This window comes from Dendrobates tinctorius, unplaced genomic scaffold (assembly GCF_039654945.1).
Source record: "Dendrobates tinctorius isolate UK_male_01 unplaced genomic scaffold, ASM3965494v1 ptg000062l, whole genome shotgun sequence".
Classification (NCBI taxonomy): domain Eukaryota; kingdom Metazoa; phylum Chordata; class Amphibia; order Anura; family Dendrobatidae; genus Dendrobates; species Dendrobates tinctorius.
In genome coordinates this window covers 25,682,503-25,705,301 of record NW_027361730.1, presented here as the reverse complement: position 1 = coordinate 25,705,301, position 22,799 = coordinate 25,682,503, and the positions used below count along the sequence as shown (strand labels likewise).

The window sequence follows — 22,799 nt, the reverse complement described above, 5'->3', positions numbered from 1 at the left end:
CGCCGAGATGCCTGGACGGACCATGTAACGTTTTTTGTACTGCAGGATCCGCATTTTTTATACAGCGCATGCCCGGAGGTCAGGAGGAAATTTAACCCTGAAATCATTTCTGGCGGCCAGAGGAAAAAAAAAATCTCTCTCTCTCTCTCTCTCCTTCCCGGGCAGCGGTTCCTTTAAAATTCTTCATTCGGCGGATCCGTCATAAAAACGAATCCGGTGCCATCCGTTCACATCAGTGAGGAACGGATCCGCTTTTCCACCTTTTTGGCGGATTTTAACTGACACAAAAAACTGAAGTATGAAACAGGCCTTACTTAACAGTATGAATCCAGTTCTGGACAGATTCTGATACAAAATAAATATTAGGTATTGATTGCCTTTATCGGCAATAGGCAGAGGGAGTCTCATCAAAATGATCCTAATGTCTCAATTGCTGTACCGGTTACATAATTCCGTGCTGGATTCCATCCTCTATATCCTCTATTCTCAAAGTCTGTTTAGGAACTAATCTGGCGCAAGCAGCATGCAAGAACCAAATTGGTGACACTTCCGAGAGATAAAACAGCAGGAGGACTGGCAAGTATGAGACAGGGGGAAAGCTGTTGTGAATTTTAAGTTGCACTAAATTTACTCCAATTTGGCATATTCCCCAGTTATTGGAGTTATGTTGGCTTTGGGTTTTGAGAGAGAGGAATGCAGGTGATAGATGGGGTTTTTAAAAGCCTTAATAAACTCCAGCAAAAGTTCAACTTTCCTCATCATTTCTTTTTCAAATACCTACATAACTAAGACACGCATATCGGACCAAGGATAATTTTTCAAAATCACTTTATCCCAGATATGATAGCCTGTGCAAAACGCATTGCTTAATTTCTACTACACATCAGCATCACAGATGAAATTACGTCCAGCAAGCCAAGGTTGGGGGGGGGGGGGGGGGGGGGAGTAGAATAAGCCACGCCCATCTGACCGGACCGCGGCGATTTACATACATTGGAAGAGTGATAAAAGGTATTTATGCATCAAAGGTGCGGGGTCGGGGGTATCAAAAGAACTAATATAATCCTTTTGTGACACAGAATTGAATATCTTTGCATGATATCACTAAAAATGGGTGACAGATTCCCTTTAAGGCATTCCCACCCATAGGGGGATGCCTGAGCAACAAACTCTTTCAATCTGTCTTTTAATACTGAGTCGCCAGGTCCTGCCTGCTATTTCTCTTGTCTCCGTCTCCCAGGGGGCTTCATACCCTTGCCTGTGCCTGCATTCTGTGTCTCTCATTTTCGACTCCCAGGGGGCTGCATACCCTGGCCTGAATCCTTGATACTGTACCCTGTCTGTACTGAGTCCAATACCTGTACCTATTTGTATCCTTGTTTGTAGCCTTCCCTACCCTGCTGTATGTATCCTTGTGTTTTCCCCTGCGGATTTGCTCTGCACTCAGCTCCGCACCCTGCGGATTTGCTCTGCACTCAGCTCCGCACCCTGCGGATTTGCTCTGCACTCAGCTCCGCACCCTGCGGATTTGCTCTGCACTCAGCTCCGCACCCTGCGGATTTGCTCTGCACTCAGCTCCGCACCCTGCGGATTTGCTCTGCACTCAGCTCCGCACCCTGCGGATTTGCTCTGCACTCAGCTCCGCACCCTGCGGATTTGCTCTGCACTCAGCTCCGCACCCTGCGGATTTGCTCTGCACTCAGCTCCGCACCCTGCGGATTTGCTCTGCACTCAGCTCCGCACCCTGCGGATTTGCTCTGCCTCGCTGCTCTGCACCTTGCGGTTCTGCTCTGCTCTTGTTCCGCATACTGTGGGTATTTGTCCTCCCAGTCTGAACTGGTTCCTAACAGTTCTTGTCTCTCCAGTCTGAACCGATTCCTAACAGTTCCTGTTCTCTCAGTCTGAACAGGTCCCTATCTGTCACCTTATACAACTCATACCTGCCTGTGTTCCTGTCCCTTTCGAATCAGTTCCTGTCCATCCAGTCCGAGCCCTGCCTGCCAGCCAGAGTGCCAGCCTGACAGCCAGAGTACCCGTCTGTACTTGCCCGCAACTGCTATTAATGTTCAGTCCCTCAGTGGGATCAGCTGCCACAGCCACACGCCGCCCTGGAGAGGCACCTGGCAGCTACCTGCCTCATAAGCCTGACCTCACCATAAGAGGCTCCAGTGAACACCAAGGTAGCTGCTTAGTCACACCCCTTCCAGGGTAGTCTGGTTTGTGGCACAGTGGGGCCACAATCCCACGCTTCCGCCATCCAGTCTAGGTGCGGGAATTACAATCACAAATGTAGTATAGGTCTTCTGATTCGATATGTCACTTTCCCCATACAGGGCATTGGAGTAGCTTCGATATCCATGGTTACAACCACTAAGATCTTACTCTTACTATATCAGTGGATGTAACTATGGATACATAAGCTACTGCAGTGCCCTGCATGGAGAAAGTAAGAGCAAACCAGAAGAACTATGCTACATTTCTAACTGGAGATATTTGCTAATATTATTACACATACTACATACAGTATTAGGATAAGATTTTGGAGATGGGAATACTGGAATACTCCTTTAGGGTGAGTGCACACAGTGCGTATTCAGCTGCTGATTTGCAGGTAAATCCGCAGATAAAATGACCTGCGGATTCCTCCTGCGCTTTGACACCTGTTTGGAACAGGTGTCAAACTGCAGCGGAATCCGCGCGGAAAAATTCGCAGCATGTGCACTGTGGTTTTTAAAGCCATTGGATAACATTGTACTGTACTCTGCTTGCGGATACGCAGCGGCAAATCCGCAGCAGAATCCGCACGGTGTGCACATACCCTTAAAACTAAGTGGGAAGTTGAAGTGGGCTCAATTTCTCAAGAACAACGGAGGGAGGCATTGGACCGTATTCCTAGGTTGTCTCCACATCAATCACAGGTGCTTTCACAGGTCTAACTTCATAAAATGCATAGAATACAGAGTTTCTTTAATATAATGGGGATACACTCCAGTGCAGAATACCTCAGGTGTGGAATGGACGATGCACATGTTTTAGGAGTGTAATCAGATCGACCCATTTGGAAAGATCCTTTATCCTTAGTAAAAGGATATTACCGTAAGTGTGCAGGTGGACCATTGGATGTGTGTATTTGGGTTATTGAGGGATTGGGTTGATCTTGAATCTGACAGCTATAAGTATGTCTAGTATTTGTATCAGGGAAGCAAACTCATTGCACTTCATTGATTAAATGTTCATCCAACCACTTTGAGCGAATTGAGAAAAAAAAAAATGCAGTTAAGAAATCTCAAAACATTTTTCGACCACGGCTTAATGTTCCAGGAATTTTGTTGAGAGGTAGGGTATTTCAGCTATTAGTCCTTTGGTAGTGAGATTTGATTGTTATAACCCCTAGGTTCTGAATACTAAAGTAAAATAAAGCATTTTCTCAGACCTAGATATTTGGAGTTGAATACTATGTGGCCCGTTAACTTTATTAGGAAAGTAAATAAACACTATTACTCCTTGGAAAAGGAGTTCAGAATGATTATATATTTTTTTCCTCAGGTGTTGTGGGGTCGGAGATTATTATAGAAATAGATACAATGTGATTTAAAAAGAAAAACACCACTTTTCTAACTTAACCCCTTAACCCCCAAGGGTGGTTTGCACGTTCATACTCGGGCCAATTTTTACAATTCTGACCACTGTCCCTTTATGAGGTAATAACTCTGGAACGCTTCCATGGATCCCGGTGATTCGGACATTGTTTTCGCAAGACATATTGTACTTCATGTTAGTGGGAACATTTCATTCAAATAACTTGCGGTTATTAGTGTAAAAAACGGAAATTTGGCGAAAATTTCGCAATTTTCCAACTTTGAATTTTTATGCCCTTAAATCACAGCACACAAAAAACTTGATGAGTAACATTTCCCACATGTTTACTTTACATCAGCACAATTTTGGAACCAAAATTGTTTTTTGTTAGGAAGTTATAAGGGTTAAAAGTTGACCAGCGATTTCTCATTTTTCCAACACCATTTTATTTTTACGGACCTCATCACATTTGAAGCCACTTTGAGGGGTCTATAGGATAGAAAATACCCAAAAGTGACACCATTCTAAAAATTGCACCCCTTAAGGTGCTCAAAACCACATTCAAGAAGTTTATTAACCCTTCAGGTGCTTCATAGCAATTTTTTGATTTAAAAAAAATGATTAACTTTTTTTTCATAATAAAAATACTTCAGGTCCAATTATTTTTTAATTTAACAAGGGTAAAATGAGAAATTGGACTGCAATTTGTCCTGAGTACGCTGATACCAGATATGTTGGGGGGAACCACTGTTTCGGTGCATGGCAGAGCTCAGAAGGGAAGGAGCGCCGTTTGACTTTTCAATGCAAAATTGGCTGGAATTCAGATCGGACGCCATGTCACGTTTGGAGAGCCCCTGATGTACCTAAACAGTGGAAACCCCCCCCCCACAAGTGACCCCATTTTGGAAACTCCCCAAGGAACTTATCTAGATATGTGGGGAGAACTTTGAACCCACAAGGGCTTCACAGAAGTTTATAACGTATAGCCGTACAATTAAAAAATTATATTTTTTCCACAAAAAATCTTTTCACCCCCAATTTTTATTTCCCATGGGTAACAGGACCCTAAAAGTTATGGTTCAATTTGTCCTGAGTACGCTGATACCCCACATGTGGGTGTAAACGACTATTTGGGCGCATGGCAGAGCTCGGAAGGGAAGCAGCGCCATTTGACTTTTTTGGCTGGAATCGAGATCGGACACCATGTCGCGTTTGGAAAGCCCCTAATGTACCAAAACAGTGGAAACCCCCCACAAATGACACCATTTTGGAAACTAGACCCCTCAAGGAACTTATCTAGATGTGTGGTGAGCACTTTGAACCCCCAAGGGTTTCACAGAAGCTTATCATGCCCGGGTGTGAAAATAAAAAAAAATCGTATTTTTTCCACAAACATGATCTTTTAGTCCCCAATTTTTATATTTTCAAAAGGGTACCAGGAGAAATTGGACCCCAAAAGTTGTTGTCCAATTTGTCCCGAGTACGTTGATACCCCATATGTGGGAGAAAACTACTGTATGGGCACATGTCAGGGCTCGGAAGGGAAATAGTGACGTTTTGGAATGCAGTCTTTGATGGAATGGTCTGCGGGTGTCTTGTCGCGTTTGTAGAGCCTCTGATGTGCCTAAACTATTGAAACTCCCCACAAGTGACCCCATTTTGGAAACTAGACCCCCTAAGGAACTTATCTAGATGTGTGGTGAGCACTTTGAACCACCAAATGCTTCACAGAAGTTTATAACGCCCGAGCATGAAAATAAAAAAATCATATTTTTTTCCACAAAAATAATATTTTTGCCCCAAATTTTATATTTTCCTAAGGGTAACAGGAGAAATTGGACCCCAAAAGTTGTTTTGCAATTTGTCCTGAGTAGGCCGATACCCCATATGTGGGGGTAAAACACTGTTTGGGCGCATGGCAGAGCTTGGAAGGGAAGGAGCACCATTTGACTTGTTCAACGCAGAATTGGCTGGAATTGAGCGAAGATGCCATGTTGCGTTTGGAGAGCACCTGATGTGCCCAAACAGTGGAAACCCCCAATTCTAACTCCAACACACCCCTAACCCCAACACACCCCTAACCCTAATCGCAGCCCTAACCCTAGCCCTAATGGGGAAATGGAAATAAATACATTTTTTTTATTTTATTATATTTCCCTAAAGGGGGTTTGATTTACTATTTATAGCGGGTTTTTATGTTTGGCAGCTGTCGCACGCTAAAAGACGCTTTTTATTGTTAAAATAGTTATTGCATCACCACATATTGAGAGCTATAATTTTTCCATATTTTGACCCACCGAGTCATGTGAGGTCTTATTTTTTGTGGGACGAGTTGACGTTTTTATTGGTACCATTTTCGGGCACGTGACATTTTTTGATCGCTTTTTATTCCGATTTTTTTGGACGCAGAATGAACAAAAATCAGCGTTTCATGAATTTCTTTTGGGGTGTGCGTTTACACCGTTCCGCGTGCGGTAAAATTGATAAGGCGGTTTTATTCTTCGGGTCAGTACGGTTACAGCGATACCTCATTTATGTCGTTTTTTTATGTTTTGGCGCTTTTATGCAATGAAAACAATTTTATATAAAAAATAATTATTTTTGCATCGCTTTATTCTGCCAGCTATAACTTTAATTTTTCGCTGATGACGCTGTGTGGTGGCTCGTTTTTTGGAGGACAAGATGATGTTTTCAGCGGTACCATGGATATGTATATGCATCTTTTTGATCGCGCGTTATTGCACTTTTTGTTCGGCGGTATGATAATAAATCATTTTTTGCTTTGTTTTTTATTTTTATTTTTTAAGGGGTTCGCTAAAGGGGTTAACTAATGGGTCAGTTTTATAGGGCAGGTCGTTACGGACGCGGCGATACCAAATATGTGTACTTTTATTGTTTTTTTTTTATTTCCAAAAAATGAATTTATTAGGGAATATATTTTTTTAATTTATTTAGCGATTTTTAAAAAATTATTTTTACACTTTTTTTTAACTTTATTACACAGTCCCAGGGGGGACATCACTGTCATGTGACAGATCGCTGATCTGTCACATCACAGATCGCTGTGACAGATCAGCGATCGGTCACAGGCACTGTACAGGCTTTCCTCATGCCTGCACTTTGCAGGCACTGAGGAAGCCGGCTCCCTGCAGGCCCCCAGAAGGTCCCCGTCGCCATTTTGCATCCGGGGACCTGCAGGGAAGGCGACCCCCGCAGCGGCGCTGCTCATTGCGCCTCTGCGGGGGTCGCAGGGAAGCACGGAGGGAGCCCCCTCCCTGCCGATGCTTCCTTTAACCCCTGGTACACTGCGATCATGTTTGATCGCGGTGTGCCAGGGGTTAACGTGTCGGGGGCAGTCCGTGACCGACCCTGACACATTGTGCCTGGTGTCAGTTGTGATAATCAGCTGACACCCGGCCGCGATCAGCGGCGCTCACACTGAGCGCTGCTGATCGCTGTGACATACTATCCCGTCCCTGGGACTTAAGTCCCAGGGCACATGGACAGGATAGTACATCACATGGCAGAAAGGGGTTAAAATATTAATTGTAATTCTGCTAATCCATAATTTGGAATTCCAATGACATGACAGAATGCCAAGACTGCCTTTTTGTTGTTTTCAAGAAAAAAATGATCTGATAAAAAAAAGTTATCAAAAATGCATGAAACACTTATGGAACATTTTTAGACTATTTAATCAAAAGGCCACAATACATATGATGTATATGAGGACTTTCTAATACATGATATTGGAGGAGCTAAAATCAGGCTGTTGAAATTTCAACCAATCCTTTTGTTTTCAGGTGATATAAGCATCTACAGACAGAAAATTATCCATCATGCAATACCATAAGGGAGGCATCCGACTTGCTCCAAATTTATTCTGGAGCAGGACAACAACCTCAAACATATAGTTAGTGTCATGGTCACGTATGATTGGACACACCGCCTCCAGCAGGGCAAATTTATATGACATGCGTAACCCTGGATACACCGCCTCCAGCAGGCGAATTTCAGTAGTACACGCAAGTCTGGATACACCGGGTCCAGCAGGGCGAATTTCAGAATAAAGGGGAAAACCAAGAAAAGAATTACAATGGTGGCCCTGCGATAGGTAACGGGGACATGGAGACCTCCTGCACTCCCTTGAGTAGGTGTCTCTACACTCCTAATGATCCCTAGGCCGGTTCCGCACCGGGAGCCGATCAGGATACCTGAAATCCCTAGCTCGCCCTGAACCAATCCCTTACTAGTGAAGTGGACGGTGCAGAAACTCATCCCACCACTGCACTAAAACACACACTGAGGAAAGTGACAAACAGGGAAACACCACTTAGCTTTGCTCTGTTGCTAACGCTCCAAGCAACAGAGTCCGACACCTGAGTGCATCTTTTCCTCCAACCGGATCCAACACCTGAGTGCAGCTTTCCAGCAACAGCGTCCAGCATCTGAGTGCAGCTTTCCAGCAACAGAGTCCAACATCTGAGTGCAGCTCTCTTCAAGCAAGAGTCCAGCATCTGAGTGCAGCTTTCACCATAGCTGCCACCCCACCAAGCTTTGCAAGAACTCCTCGCTGACACCATAGCTGCCACTCCACCAAGCTTTGTAAGAACTCCACACTGACACCATAGCTGCCACTCCACCAAGTTTTACAAGAACTCCTCGCTGACACCATAGCTGCCACTCCAGGATTCTGACTGGGCTGCCCGGGACTCTTCTCAAGTTCCTTCCTTCACCAAGGATGGCTGGAAAAGACCAATATCACCCACCGTGAGTGAAACCACCTGCTACACCTTTATAGGCAGGTCCCAAGGAATCACACCAGCTTCATTATCATGTGCAATAACACTAACCACCACCGGGGGCAAACTAGAACAAAAGACACCATCGTGCAATAACCCTAATGGCCACCGGGGGCAAAACCAACCCTGAGCAAACAGCTCAAAGGAAAAAAAAAAAAAAGTTACTTATTCAAAACCTGTCATATCCAACCTGGATCATGACAGTTAGTGTCATTAACCCCTTAGTGACAGTGAATTTTGTACTTAATGACTAAGCCAATTTTTACAATTCTAACCAGTGTCTCTTTATGAGGTTATAACTCTAGAACGCTGCAACGGATCCAACTGATTCTGAAACTTATTCTTCATGACATATTGTACTTCATGTTAGTGATAAAAATTTCTTTGATATGACTTGTGTTTATTTACGAAAAAAAATCAGAAATTTGGCAAAAATTGTAAAAATTTAGCAATTTTCAAACTTCATTTTTATGCCCTTAAATCAGAGTCATATTGCACAAAATAGTTAATAAATAACATTTCCCACATGTCTACTTTATATCACAATTCCGAAAAAAAAATTTTGTTAGGACGTTATAAGCGTAAAAATTGAGCAGCGATTTCTCATTTTACCAACAAAATTTACAAAACCATTTTTTTAGGGACCACCTCACATTTGAAGTGAGTTTGGGGGGGTCAATAACAGAAAACTCAAAAGTGACCCCATTCTAAAAACTGCACCCCTCAAGGTGTGCAAAACCATATTCAAGACGTTTATTAACCCTTCATGTGCTTTACAAGAACTAAAGCAAAGTGGAAGGAAAAAAATGAACATTTAACTTTTTTCACAAAAAATTTATTTTGGAACCAAACTTTTTTTTATTTTCACAAGGGTATCAGGAGAAAATGGTCCACAAAATTTGTTGTGCAATTTCTCCTGAGTACGCCGATATGTGTTGGAAAGCCAATGCTTGGGTGAAAGGCAGGGCTCAGAAGAGAGGGAGCACCATTTGACTTTTTGAACGCAAAATTGGCTGGAATCAATTGCAGGCGCCATGTCGTGTTTCGAGTCCACCTGATGTACCTAAACTGTGGAAACCCCGCAATTTTAACTCCAACCCCAACACAGCCCCAACCCCAACACACCCCTAACCACAACCATAACCCCAACCATAAACCTAACCACAACCATAACCCTAACCACAACCACAACTCTAACCACAACCCTAACCAGAACACCACAACCCTAACCTTAGCTCTTAACCCAAATCGTAACCCTAGCCCCTAACCCTAATAAAAGAAAAAAAAAAAACGCTGAGGGCCAGAGCCAGGGGGACACAGGAGGTACCGGGGAGAGGGGGACCCCATTTCTCTCTCCTCTGATGTGCTAGATCATATCAGAGGAGAGAGAATAAATGGGAAATCTGACCTTTTTTTTGTAGTCGCCGTTATTCACCGAATATCACAACACTGGGGACGGTAAAAACTGACCCGAATCATGTTTTCGGGGGTCTCAGCTACTCCCGGTAGACAAGACCCCAGAGTCTTTCCGACGCTGGGGGGCGCTATAACCTTATTTCTCAACGCCATTAAAAAGCGGTGCTGAGGAACAAGTACTCATAATTGGCGCCATTTATAGGCGTATCGGCGGTCGTTAAGGGGTCAAGAACTATCTTCAGCGTAAAAAAGAACAAGGAGTCCTGGAAAGGGCTATATAACCCCCACTAAGCCCTGATTTCAACATCATTGAGTGTGTCTGGGACCTCATGAAGAGACAGAAGGATTTGCTCAAGCATCTAGAGTTGTGCTCAAAAGTTTACATACCCTGGCAGAATTTTTGTTTACCTTGGCCTTTTTTCACAGAATGTGAATGATAACACCAAAACTTTTTCTCCACTCACGGTTAGTGGTTGGGTGAAGCCACTTTTCGTCAAACTACTGTTTTTTCTCTTTTTAAATCATCATGACAACCAAAAACATCCAAATGACCCTGATCGAAAGTTCACATACCCCATTTCTTAATACGTGTATTGCCCCCTCTAACATCAATGACAGCTTAAAGTCTTTTGTGGTAGTTGTGGATGAGGTTCTTTATTATCTCAGATGGTAAAGCTGCCCACTCTTCTTGGCAAAAAGCCTCCAGTTCCTGTAAATTCTTGGACTGTCTAGCATGAACTGTGCACTTGGGATCTCCCCAGAGTGGCTCAATGATATTGAGGTCAGGAAACTGAGATGGCCACTTCAGAACCTTCAGTTTGTTCTGCTGTAGCCACTGACAGGTCGACTTGGCCTTGTGTTTTGGATGGTTGTCATGTTGGAACGTCCAAGTACGTCTCATGCACAGATTTCGGGCTGATTGCAAATTTGCCTCCAGTATTTGCTGATAACATACTGCATTCATATTTCCATCAACTTTGACCAAGTTTCCTTTGTCTTTGTAGCTCACACATCCCCAAAACATCAGCGATCCACCTCCGTGCTTTACAGTAGGAATGGTGTTCCTTTGATCATAGGCCTTGTTGACCTCTCTCCAAATGTAACATTTATGGTTGTGGCCAAAAAGGTAAATTTTGCTCTCATCACTCCAAATTACCTTGTTCCAGAAGTTTTGAGGCTTGTCTCTGTGCTGTTTTGCATATTGTAGGCAAGATACCTTGTGGCATTTGGGTAGTAATGGCTTTCTTCTGGCAACTCGACCATGCAGCCAATTTTTCTTCAAGTGTCTCATTATTGTACATCTTGAAACAGGCACACCACTATTTTTCAGAGAGTCTAGCATTTCAGCTGATGTGCTGATGTTGTTTATGGGTTTTTCTTTGCATCTCTAACAATTTTCCTGGCAGTTGAGGATGAAATTTTTGTTGGTCTACCTGACCGTGGTTTTGTTTTTACAGAGCCCTTGATTTTCCATTTGTTAATTACAGTTTGAACGCTGCTGATTGGCATTATCAATTCCTTGGATATCTTTTTGTATCCCTTTCCTGTTTTATACAGTTCAACTTCCTTTTCCAGTAGATCCGTTGACAATTCTTTTGCTTTCCCCATGACTCACAATCCAGAAACGTCAGTGGCTTGATAAAAGATGAAAGATTCTGTCTGGATCCCAGAAACTCACTCAGCTTTTATGCACACACGGATTACAAACAAACAGGTCACAGATGAGGATGTTACAATTAGTAGCTTTTCAAACCCATGTGTCAACTTCTGTGTACGTTATCAGGCTAAAATCACCAGGGTATGTGAACTTTTGATCTTTTGATCGGGGTCATTTGGATGTTTTGTGTTGTCATTATGATTTAAAAAGAGAAAACACAATAGTTTGACAATAAATGGCTTCACCCAACCACTAACCATGAGTGGAGAAAAAATTTTGGTGTTATCATTCATATTCTCTGAAAAAAGGTCAAGAGAGCAGAAATTCTGCCGGGTTATGTAAACTTTTGAGCACAACTGTATAGAAGATCTGTGGTTAGTTCTCAAAAATGTTTGGAACAACCTCTGCTATTTTTCAACCATTCAAACTTCGCAGGATTTCACACCTACCAAAAACTTTTGCATAGCACTGGAGTTTTGAAAAGGGACTCTCGAATGGGAAAATATTGTTAAAGAGAAACCACACTTTTTTTTCTCATTTTAACGCTGGATAATTAATTTGAATATTGTAATAGGGTTAATGTATTTTGCTGCCTCCCTGCAGATGCTGAAATGTCCTCTCAGAACTACATATTTCTGCTGCTTCAGTGCAAATTGTGCTACTTGAAAACTATATACTGTATTTGTATTCTGTTAAACAGTAGATAGAAAAATACACTGCTCAAAAAAATAAAGGGAACACTAAAATACCACATCCTAGATATCACGGAATTAAATATTCCAGTTGCCAATCTTTACTTATTACATAGTGGAATGCATGGCATGGAGAACACCCCAATATAACAATGATCAATGCAAATCAAAATTAATATTACATGGAAATCTGGATTTGGGATGATACTCAAAATCAAAGTGGAAAATCAAATTACAGGCTGATCCAACATCAGTGGAATGCCTCAAGACAAGGAAATTATGTTCAGTAGTGTCTGTGGCCCTCCACTTGCCTATATGACCTCTCTACAACGCCTGGGCATTCTCCTGATGAAGCTTCTGATGAGGTGGCGGATGTTCTCATGAGGGATCTCCTCCCAGGTCTGGATTAAAACATCAGTCAGAAAATCTCATCCCAGTACCTAATGGCAGTACGGGTACCTCTGGATAGCGCATGATGGGCTGTGCAGCCTTCAAAGAAATGACTCCCCACACCATTACTGACCCACTGCCAAGCCGGTCATGCTGGAGGAAGTTGCAGGCAGAACGTTCTCCAAAGCGTCTCCAGACTCTGCCACGTCTGTCACATGTGCTCAGTGTGTACCTGCTCTCATCCTTGAAGAGCACAGGGCGCCAATGTCGAATCTGCCAATCTTGGTGTGCTCTGCAAATGCCAATTGCCTTGCACGGTGTTGGATACATCTCCCACTTGTGTACGTCGGGCCCTCATACCACCCTCATGGAGTTCGTTTCTGACAGTTTGAGCAGACTCATGGATGTTAGTGGCCTGATGGAGGTCATGTTGCAGGGCTCTGGCATTGCTCCTCCTTGCACAAAGGAGGAGGTAGCGGTTCTGATGCTGGGCTGTTGCCTTTCTAAGGCCCCCTCCAAGTCTCCTGGTGTACTGGCCTGTCTCCTGGTATCTGCTCCATGCTATGAACACTGCCGACAGACATGGCTACCCTTCTTGCTAGAGCTTGCATTGATATGCCATCCTGGATGAGCTACATGACCTGAGCAACTTCGGTGAGTTGTAGACACTGCCTCATGCTACTGTACTTCTAGGGATAAGAGTAATGACAGAATGCAAAAGTGAACAAAACAGCAGCCAAAAAGGAGTCGAACAGACAAATTGTCTGTAGTCACCCCCTGTAGAACCACTCCTTTATAGGGGTTATCTTGCTAAGTGCCTATCATTTGTACCTATTGTCTGTTCCATTTGAACAACAGCAGAAGAAATTGATTCACAATCAGTGTTGCTTCATTACTGGACAGGTGAATTTCACAGAAGTGTGATTGACTTGGAGTCACAGTTTGTTGTTTAAGTGTTCCCTTTATTTTTTGAGTAGGTATTAAAATTTGAGAGTCCTCCTTTCAAGGGGTAAAGGTACTGTCACACTTAGCGATGTACCAGCGATCCCGACCAGCGATATGACGCGGTCAGGATCGCTGGTACATCGCTAGGTGGTCGCTAGTGAGCTGCCACACAGGCAGATCTCACTAGCGACATCGCTGGGGACGGGGATCGCTACTTACCTGTCAGACCAGGCGATCCTGCGTCCTCCTGCCCGGCTCCACGCGCCGCAGGAAGCTGACGACGAGAAACGGTCCAGGACGTTCTCGCGCGATCAGCGATAACCAGCGGGGGAGCCGGTCGTAGGTAAGTATCAGACACAGCGATATCGCTAGCAATATCGCTATAACGTCACAAGTTATAGCGATATTGCTAGCGATATCGCTTAGTGTGACATGCCCTTAACTGAAAAGATGGTAATAAACAGCAAGCCTTCCAGAATGAGGAGGTCTCCAACTGGAACCATATTCACATGTAGCAGATTATTCTGCTGCAAATTTTAAGGAATGCTGATTATTTTTTAGTCTTTATTTTAGTATAAGAATCATAGCAGAAATGCAAAGAACGAAATCTACTCCAAAACAATCTGCCATGCTTTGAATCTCTAGAGGGGTATTTAAACAGCAAAATTATTGTGAACGAGCGTTGAAAAAACATTTGTTTCACAATTATCTTGCAGCTTAAACAAACTGCAGATCACAAAACATTAGTCCATCATTTGAAATGATCTTTTGTGCAGAGTAAAAGATCATAGTTATCAGCGGGGCACTGTCCTGTGTAAAAGAGAACTATGGCGGAATACGTGCGCTGAACGATCTAGCATAGATCGCTCAGTGCACATCATTTACATTGCTCTGCCTGTGTAAACAGGCACTCAAATGACCGCCGATCAGTTAAAGTTTACTGACAGTCGGTCTATGTAAATGGACCTCAAGACATGGAGAAAGTAGTACGTGTCAAAATTTCCATACTGAGGTTTTCCTTCTAAAGTTACTGAACATGGCCAGAAAAATCATTCATATTTATCGGATATGGAGTATAGCTGCATCGGTACACATACGTCTGCTTCTTATTCAGGTGCAATTCTGCTTCCTTACCTTCCAGTAACATTCAGGATTGACTCACCACGATTTTATTACCTAATCAAAAATTATCAGACGCAGAAGAGAACATTGCATTTTAAAGATAGGTCTTACACATGACCAGTCAATGCAGTCATTATATAATAACTTTATCTCTCCTTTTCATTTCAGCTGAACAAGTGTCAACTGGTGCTAATTTACGGTGTTATCACAAGGTAAGGTTTTGAGATTAACAAAAAAATATCTGCTGCTATCTTTACTCAACAGCAGCCACCTTTAAAAAACAGGACCATTCCATGAGGATGATAAGTTACCTAAGTGACACCAGGTGCTCTGTTCTGCAAGGAAAGGCATTTTAGCACGTAAAAAGAAAATTACCAACATGCGCTAACGGAGATATAAATGAAATAAGCGACTAATTTTTTTTAAAGGCTCATAGCACAGTGTAAGCTGGAGAAAAATAAACAAGCATACGAATCAAACCTATACATAAAAGGTAATAAATAAAAGTAACTGTGTAGGAGGCAATGTCAAAGACAATCAGCAGGGAGACGTTCTGACTTTTATTTCCTTAGATTGAATAATTTCCTGCCAAGTTAAGCCTCCAGTATTACTCTATAAATTGTGTAGGTGCTTGTATCAAATATTTAACAAAAGCCGAACAAAGGTTGCTCAACTGATTAGTTGTAGCTTGTACAGTAGGGTGACCGGATCTCATATGGGGGGGAAAAAATGTCAGAATCTTGTTCGTCTGGACCCCACAAAACGATTCCCCTTTCCAGATATTGAGAGAGCCAAAATTTGAGCTCGATCAAACGACGTTAACCCGTGCCGCTCGTCGCTCAAAGTTTGAGAAAATCCAAATTGAGGTATTTTAAGATTTAGGTATTTTGCATAGTCTGTTAGACTATAAAGAATGTGACAACAACATTGCAGAAATAGCCCTGACCAAATTTTCGAACCATTTGTGGTATTTGAATGCAGAGTTGGTGGGATTATCGTTTTTTGATCCCACCATTACAAACAATGAAAAGTTGTTAATGGCTAATAAATTGCTCAGTAGCACAGATGAACCATCAGAGCACGCTAACCTACATGAGTTGATAATTTTACATAGTTATCTAATCTATTCTAGAGCTTTTGTTAAAGTAGTTTTTGAAACGTCAGAATATAATGCTCGGCATTTGCTTACAACTTGCAGGACATATTGCTTTTGTTCTTCATCTTTTGTCAGAAGGTCGTTAAAGTCGGTTACTTCCTACCTCTTTTAATTTTTCTTTCCTAACTTTTGGATTTACAACCCTAGCGTGCTCTGATGGTTCATCTGTGCTACTGAGCAATTTATTAGCCATTAACAACTTTTCATTGTCTGTAATGGTGGGATCAAAAAAACGATAATCCCACCAACTCTGCATTCAAATACCACAAATGGTTCGAAAATTTGTTCAGGGCTATTTCTGCAATGTTGTTGTCACATTCTTTATAGTCTAACAGACTATGCAAAATACCTAAATCTTAAAATACCTCAATTTGGATTTTTTTCAAACTTTGAGCGACGAGCGGCACGGGTTAACGTCGTTTGATCGAGCTCACATTTTGGCTATCTCAATATCTGGAAAGGGGAATCGTTTTGTGGGGTCCAGACGGACAAAATTCCGACATCGATTTTTTGCGGTCACCCTATTGTACAGTCATGGCCAAAAGTTTTGAGAATGACACAAATATTATATTTTCACATGATCTGCTGGCTTCTGGTTTTTATGTGTGTTGGTCAGATGTTTTTATCACATACAGAAATATAATTGCAATCATATTATGAGTAGCAAAAGGTTATATTGACAGTTAGAATGAGTTAATGCAGCAAGTCAATATTTGCAGTGTTGACCCTTCTTCTTCAGGACCTCAGCAATTCTCCCTGGCATGCTCTCAATCAACTTCTGGATCAAATCCTGACTGAAAGCAGTCCATTCTTGCAAAATCAATGCTTTTATTTTGTCTGAATTTGAAGGTTTTTGTTTGTCCACCCGTCTCTTGATGATTGACCACAAGTTCTCAATGGGATTAAGATCTGGGGAGTTTCCAGGCCATGGTCCCAAAATCTCTATGTTTTGTTCCCTGAGCCATTTAGTTATCACCTTTGCTTTATGGCAAGGTGCTCCATCATGTTGAAAAAGGCATTGTTGATTGCCAAACTGCTCTTGGACGGTTGGGAGAAGTTGCTCTTGGAGGACATTCTGGTACCATTCTTTATTCATGGCTGTGTTTTTAGGCAAGACTGAGAGAGAGCCCATTCCCTTGGCTGAGAAGCAACCCCATACATGAATGGTTTCAGGATGCTTGACAGTTGGCATAAGACAAGACTGGTGGTAGCGCTCACCTGGTCTTCTCCGAATAAGCCGTTTTCCAGATGTCCCAAACAATCGAAAAGGGGATTCATCAGAGAAAATGACTTTACCCCAGTCCTCAGCAGTCCACTCCCTGTACCTCTTGCAGAATATCAGTCTGTCCATGATGTTTTTCCTGGAGAGAAGTGGCTTCTTTGCTGCCCTCCTTGAGACCAGGCCTTGCTCCAAGAGTCTCCGCCTCACAGTGCGTGCAGATGCACTCACACCTGCCTGCTGCCATTCCTGAGCAAACTCTGCACTGCTGGTAGCCCGATCCCGCAGCTGAAACACTTTTAAGAGAAGGTACTGGCGCTTGCTGGTCTTTCTTGGGCACCCTGGAGCCTTTTTGGCAACAAGGGAACCTCTCTCCTTGAAGTTCTTGATGATGCGATAGATTGTTGACTGAGGTGCAATCTTTCTAGCTGCGATACTCTTCCCTGTTAGGCCATTTTTGTGCAGTGCAATGATGACTGCACGTGTTTCTTTAGCGATAACCATGGTTAACAGAAGAAAAACAATGATGCCAAGCACCAGCATCCTTTTAAAGTGTCCAGTGGTGTCATTCTTACTTAATCATGACAGATTGAGCTCCAGCCCTGTCCTCATCAACACCCACACCTGTGTTAATGGAGCAATCACTGAAACGATGTTATCTGGTCCTTTTAAGGCAGGGAACAATGATGTTGAAATGTGTTTTGGGGGATAAAGTTCATTTTCTAGGCAAATATTGACTTTGCAAGTAATTGCTGTTAAGCTGATCACTCTTTATAACATTCTGGAGTATATGCAAATTGCCATTAGAAAAAATGAAGCAGTAGACTTTGTAAAAATTAATATTTGTGTCATTCTCAAAACTTTTGGCCATGACTGTAGTTGGTACATCCAAATTACCTAAAACCACAAAACTCACTAGTAACTGTAGGGCCTTAAAGGAGTGTGTAATACTCTTTATTGAAGAGCGCGCTCTTCTACACCTCGCATCCTTCTTGGTGGGAAAGATTGTATAGGAGGGCTGCGCTTCTGAAGACTGACAGTCCAGACCAGCAGCACGGCCTCATCAATGGTCCAAACTGTACACTCTCCAATGCTGCAAGCAGAGGCAGCTAGCTAGCTCTAAAACAAGGAGTTTATTTTATAAGCACTTTTCAATTTTACTTATTTAATAATTTGAGACAAACTTTTTAAGGGGTCTATATAGAGAAAACAACAGGGTTAACCACCTTCTTTGTATATCACCTCTATTAGCAAAATGGCAGAAATTTTCATGGTACAGAAGGAAAGAAATGACACCTGGGGAAAGTATACTTTGGTAGAGCTAAGAATCTTTACCTCAAGGGAGGTAAAAAGTGATACGTTGGGGGAAAGGATACCAATGAAAAGTTAAAAGATTATTACAAGGCAAATGAAGAAAGTTATACCATGGGGAATTAAACCTGGGGTAAGTGAGGAAGATGATGCATGAAAAGGTGAAGTTAAAGCAACCATTACAAGAAGCATCTGAAAAGGACATATGGGTAGAGTCCAATACATATTCTAGTATTTAAGCATGTGAAGTGTTATAAAAATGTGCAATATATTTTCTCACACCTTGGTGATGCACAGGATGCATCTGTAACACAGGCAAGTGTGAAATGCAAATCAGTGTGATTAGATCACAGAGGGTTACAATTTATGAACTAGATGTGTATTTCCTGAAGGAAGTACAGATAGTGCTTTGAAATGGTGCCCGGGCTGCCCCTTTAAGAGAGACTTGCCTGCTGCCCCTGCAAGACTTTCAACTCAGGATCCGTTTTAACTGTGGGAGCGTCTCAGGGGCCACTTTGGCCTCAGGGTCCGATTTGGTGGGCGGGGCCCCTCAGGGTCCGATTTGTTGGACGGGGCCCCTCAGGGTCCGATTTGGTGGGCGGGGCCCCTCAGGGTTCGATTTGGTGGGCGGGGTGGCTCAGCCTCCGATTTGTAGGCTAGGGTCGATCAGCCTCCGATTTGGAGGCCGGGGTGGCTCAGCCCCCGATTTGGAGCCTGGGGTCACTCAGCTTTCGATTTGGCGCGTCGGCCCTTTAAGAGCCAGTTTGGCTCACTGGGCTTCTAATTCCACTTTGGCGCACATTCTCTCTCAGGGGCATGCGTCATGTGATGAAGCTAGATTTGCATTTGTGCTGTGGGTTTCGCTTTAAGAGCTGATATTATCTGCCAGAAACTCTGTCCTGGGGGGGTCATATAAAGTTCGTAGGCGTTGGCATAGTAACTGGGTCTGCCTGCGCATATCAATGAGCTGAACTGCCATTTCAATCGCCTCAGGGCATGTTTTCTCTGTGGCAACATTTTCCCATTGAAATGCATTGAGGAAAATGTTTTTTCAAACGCAAATTGCACAAAAACTACAAATCCGATTGACACGAAAATTACTTAGCACACCACTCGTGGACGCTGGCTTCGAAACGACACCTCAATGGAGTCTGTGTGTGTAGCGGTTCGGGCCGCATTAATTGCGGAAATCAACTGAATAATAATAATAAGAAGCAGAAAAAGAAGAAGTTAGCAGCGTTTCGGATTACAGTATAGTGGTTTTTTCAAAGCACTATAATTATCAACAGAACCTTTAAGGTTAAGGTTAACAGTGGCCCTCCATTAGAAGAAGCAGCCAAAAGACTGGCAAGGAATACAGGCAAGGTAGCGAGAGTACAACAGCCAAATATGTGGGGGAGGGGGGTAGTTTAATACTCCCATTTACGCTTGTATTTAGGTGAAACTTATCATTTGTATTTCTCACCATAAGTGACGTAAGGAATTTGTTCAGGAAAACTATTCTAATGCAGCCAACTCTCAGGGACACCTTCCCATCCACCTTGGACACATCTTTGTAGGAATCTCCTTGAGTAGCATCTGGGTAGAGTGTCATATTAAAGTTGAAAACTTCATCTTCCATGATGCATACAGCCTAAAATGAAGAACACCATGACATTGTTTATTATGAAAAACTATAGGTGAAGCTCACAATAGCAAGATCAGTGGAATATCATCAAAGTTAACTTTTAATGTCCTGGTTACTTTCCCAATACTTATTTTATAAGATCTTTTTTTACGGTTTGATAAATAGCTGCTTACATAATTTCTGATTATAGACTTGTGTAACCAGGCTGATGAAACGCTCACTCATTTGCCATTTCTATTATTTATGGGGACCTTAAATTATTAGTTTTGATCAGCACATCTGATACATACTAATGATCGTCCTGTCACCGTATGGTTTGTAGCAACCTGTGAGGGACCTTAAATGCATCGACAAAAATATGATGATATAAACAAGCCTAACACTTTTTTTTTTTTTTTTAAAGGATCCTGGAACCAGTTGTTTGCAAAAAAAATAGTGCATAGGGGTCTATTCTCCGTCTGACCAGTATAATATATCTAGCCTACGCTTTTTTTTCAGCACTGGCGTTGCGCTTTAAATGTATGCCCCCTGTCCATGTTCGTATACTCACCTTCCGGCGACTTCACCTTTTACAGATGCCGCTATGGTCCCACGAGCCATCTTGTGCCCATAACTTATGACTAGCTGGAAGTCAGATGTTACGTCACAAGCTCTCAATGTAAGCAAATGAGAGCCAGATAGTGGCTATCAGAGATGTATTAGGGCATCATGGTGGCTCAGTGGTTAGCACTGCAGCCATGCAGCACTGGGGTCAAATCCCACCAAGGACAACATCTGCATGGAGTTTGTATGTTCTCCCCGTGTTTGCGTGGGTTTCCTCCCACACTTCAAAGACATACTGACAGGGAATTTAGATTGTGAGCCCCATTGGGGACAGCGATGATAATGTCTGTAAAGTGCTGCAGAATAAGACATCTCTATATAAACAAAGCATAATAGTAAATAAATGTATTGAAAAGTGACCACTGGCTCGCTTCATGAAACACTGGAGCTGGGGGCAGGTTACTTTGCCAGAGACCGACGGGAGCTACGCTGGAAAAGGATGAAGGTGGCAGCAGGTGAGCATGAGATGGGACAGGGGAATCACATTTTAAACACCACTCCAGTGGTGCAATAAAAAAAACAGCTGGAGTGGCGCTTTAAATGCTTTTTTTGTACTACTGCAGGAGGAGTAAAGCAGGTAAGACTTCAGCTCCAGGCAGTTACCTTACAACGACCCACTGGACAGGATGAAGGGGTGTGGGGGAGGGTGAGAGTTTGGGAGAAGAATGGAAAATATAATTAAATATTTGTCTGTTTTTTTGCAATAAGAAATAGGGCAAAAAAAATGATAAAAATGGAGAGGTTCAGGAAAACAATTGCTGGGATCTCTATATACTAGTTTTTGTTCTCAATCAACACGTCAAATGTAGTACATTGAATGAAGAAGAGATGATTGAATTGGATGTGACATAACTAAAACAGAAGTATTAGGTGCACCTTTCCAATGATATACTCACCTTTTTATGAATGGTTTTTGGATTGACGTCATTGACAACAATATCCTTCAACCTGGCAAACATTTCTATCTGGCTGGATTCCAGGAAAATAGAGGAGTCTAGGCCTGGAAAGAGAAGAAATATCCAATAAAAAAAAAAAATAAGGCCAAGCTAACAGAGTTATAAACGGCAGCAATAATCCACAGTATTATATGATGGGAATAACACTTGGCACACTTAACATTGGCTGCAGAAAACCAATGGAGGACCTTAATGAAATGGCAGCAGGCTGTGACTCACCTACTGTTACCTTATGAGCCCACAGCATTCAGCCTAGTCAAGTGACTGTAACATACTTTAATTAAAAAGCCGCCTTGAAGGAGTAAATCTCCAGTGTATGATTTTATGGGAAATTCATGCAAACACACATAAAAGCAGCACAACTCACTCTGTTCTCACAATCTAAATTCTTCATCCCACTGAAAATTACACTTTTTCTATTTTTTTTCCCAGAAACTGAAGTATTTTTCTATATGGCTGTCTACACTGCTTTAATGAAAACACAAAAGTCTCAAAAAATGATTCCATCACTTCGCGCATGGAAGCTGTATATTTAACAGCATTTACAGGTATCAATAGAACAGTGGACACTGCAAGAGACAGTAACAATAAAAAACATTAAAAACCATATGGGTTACAGAAGATACCAAAGGGAAGGCAAATAGGAGCAGAGTTTATAAAAGCTAACAGTGCTCTTCAGGACCAGATGTGCAATTTAGGCAAATTAACAGCCCAAAATGTGCACAGACATTAAAGGGAACCTGTCAGCAGGTTTTTGCTATGCAATCTGAAAGCATCATGATGTAGTGGCAGAGAATTTGATTCCAATGATGTGTCACTTACAAGGCTGAGTTTTGCGGTTTAATTACAATCAGTGTTTTATCAGCAGAAGATCACTACAGGACAAAACTCCATGTGCCTCCTACTCCAACCATGCCTGCACCACTAATTAGCAGCTCTCTGCCTATGTACAGTGTACACAAAAAGCTGCCAATCAGTGGTGTGGGTGAGGTTACACAGGGTCAACATTCTGATCTCTGCCACATCTGCACCAGAGAAAACTGTGATTCTATCATACCTGCAACACCCAGTAAAATAAGTGACATCACTGGAACCAGGGTCTCTGTTCCCTACATTATGCGGCTGTCACATTACATTGGAAAAACCTGCTGACAGATTTGCTTTAAAGCTGATTAAAAACACCCGTCCTTGGGATTGCTGACAGTGTCAACCCTAAAGGTCCAAATAAATGTGACAGAATCAAAGAAATATTAAAATATAATATTTAATTCCAGCTGGCTACAGATATCCATAGATATAAGGTAGGGTACAAAGACGGGTTCTG

At 42.5% G+C, this 22,799-nt stretch overlaps 1 protein-coding gene across 2 annotated transcripts in view; it reads right to left on the bottom strand.

The window, feature by feature from the left end:
- Positions 1–22,799, bottom strand: part of VPS13C (vacuolar protein sorting 13 homolog C) — a 518,321-nt gene that overhangs the window by 234,848 nt on the left and 260,674 nt on the right. For both annotated transcript variants that reach the window (XM_073579421.1, XM_073579422.1), the window contains 2 exons: positions 21,416–21,519; positions 19,755–19,922 (listed from right to left, as the gene is read on the bottom strand). In XM_073579421.1, the coding sequence (XP_073435522.1) occupies positions 19,755–19,922; positions 21,416–21,519 (272 nt within the window). The remainder of the gene's footprint in view (positions 1–19,754; positions 19,923–21,415; positions 21,520–22,799) is intronic.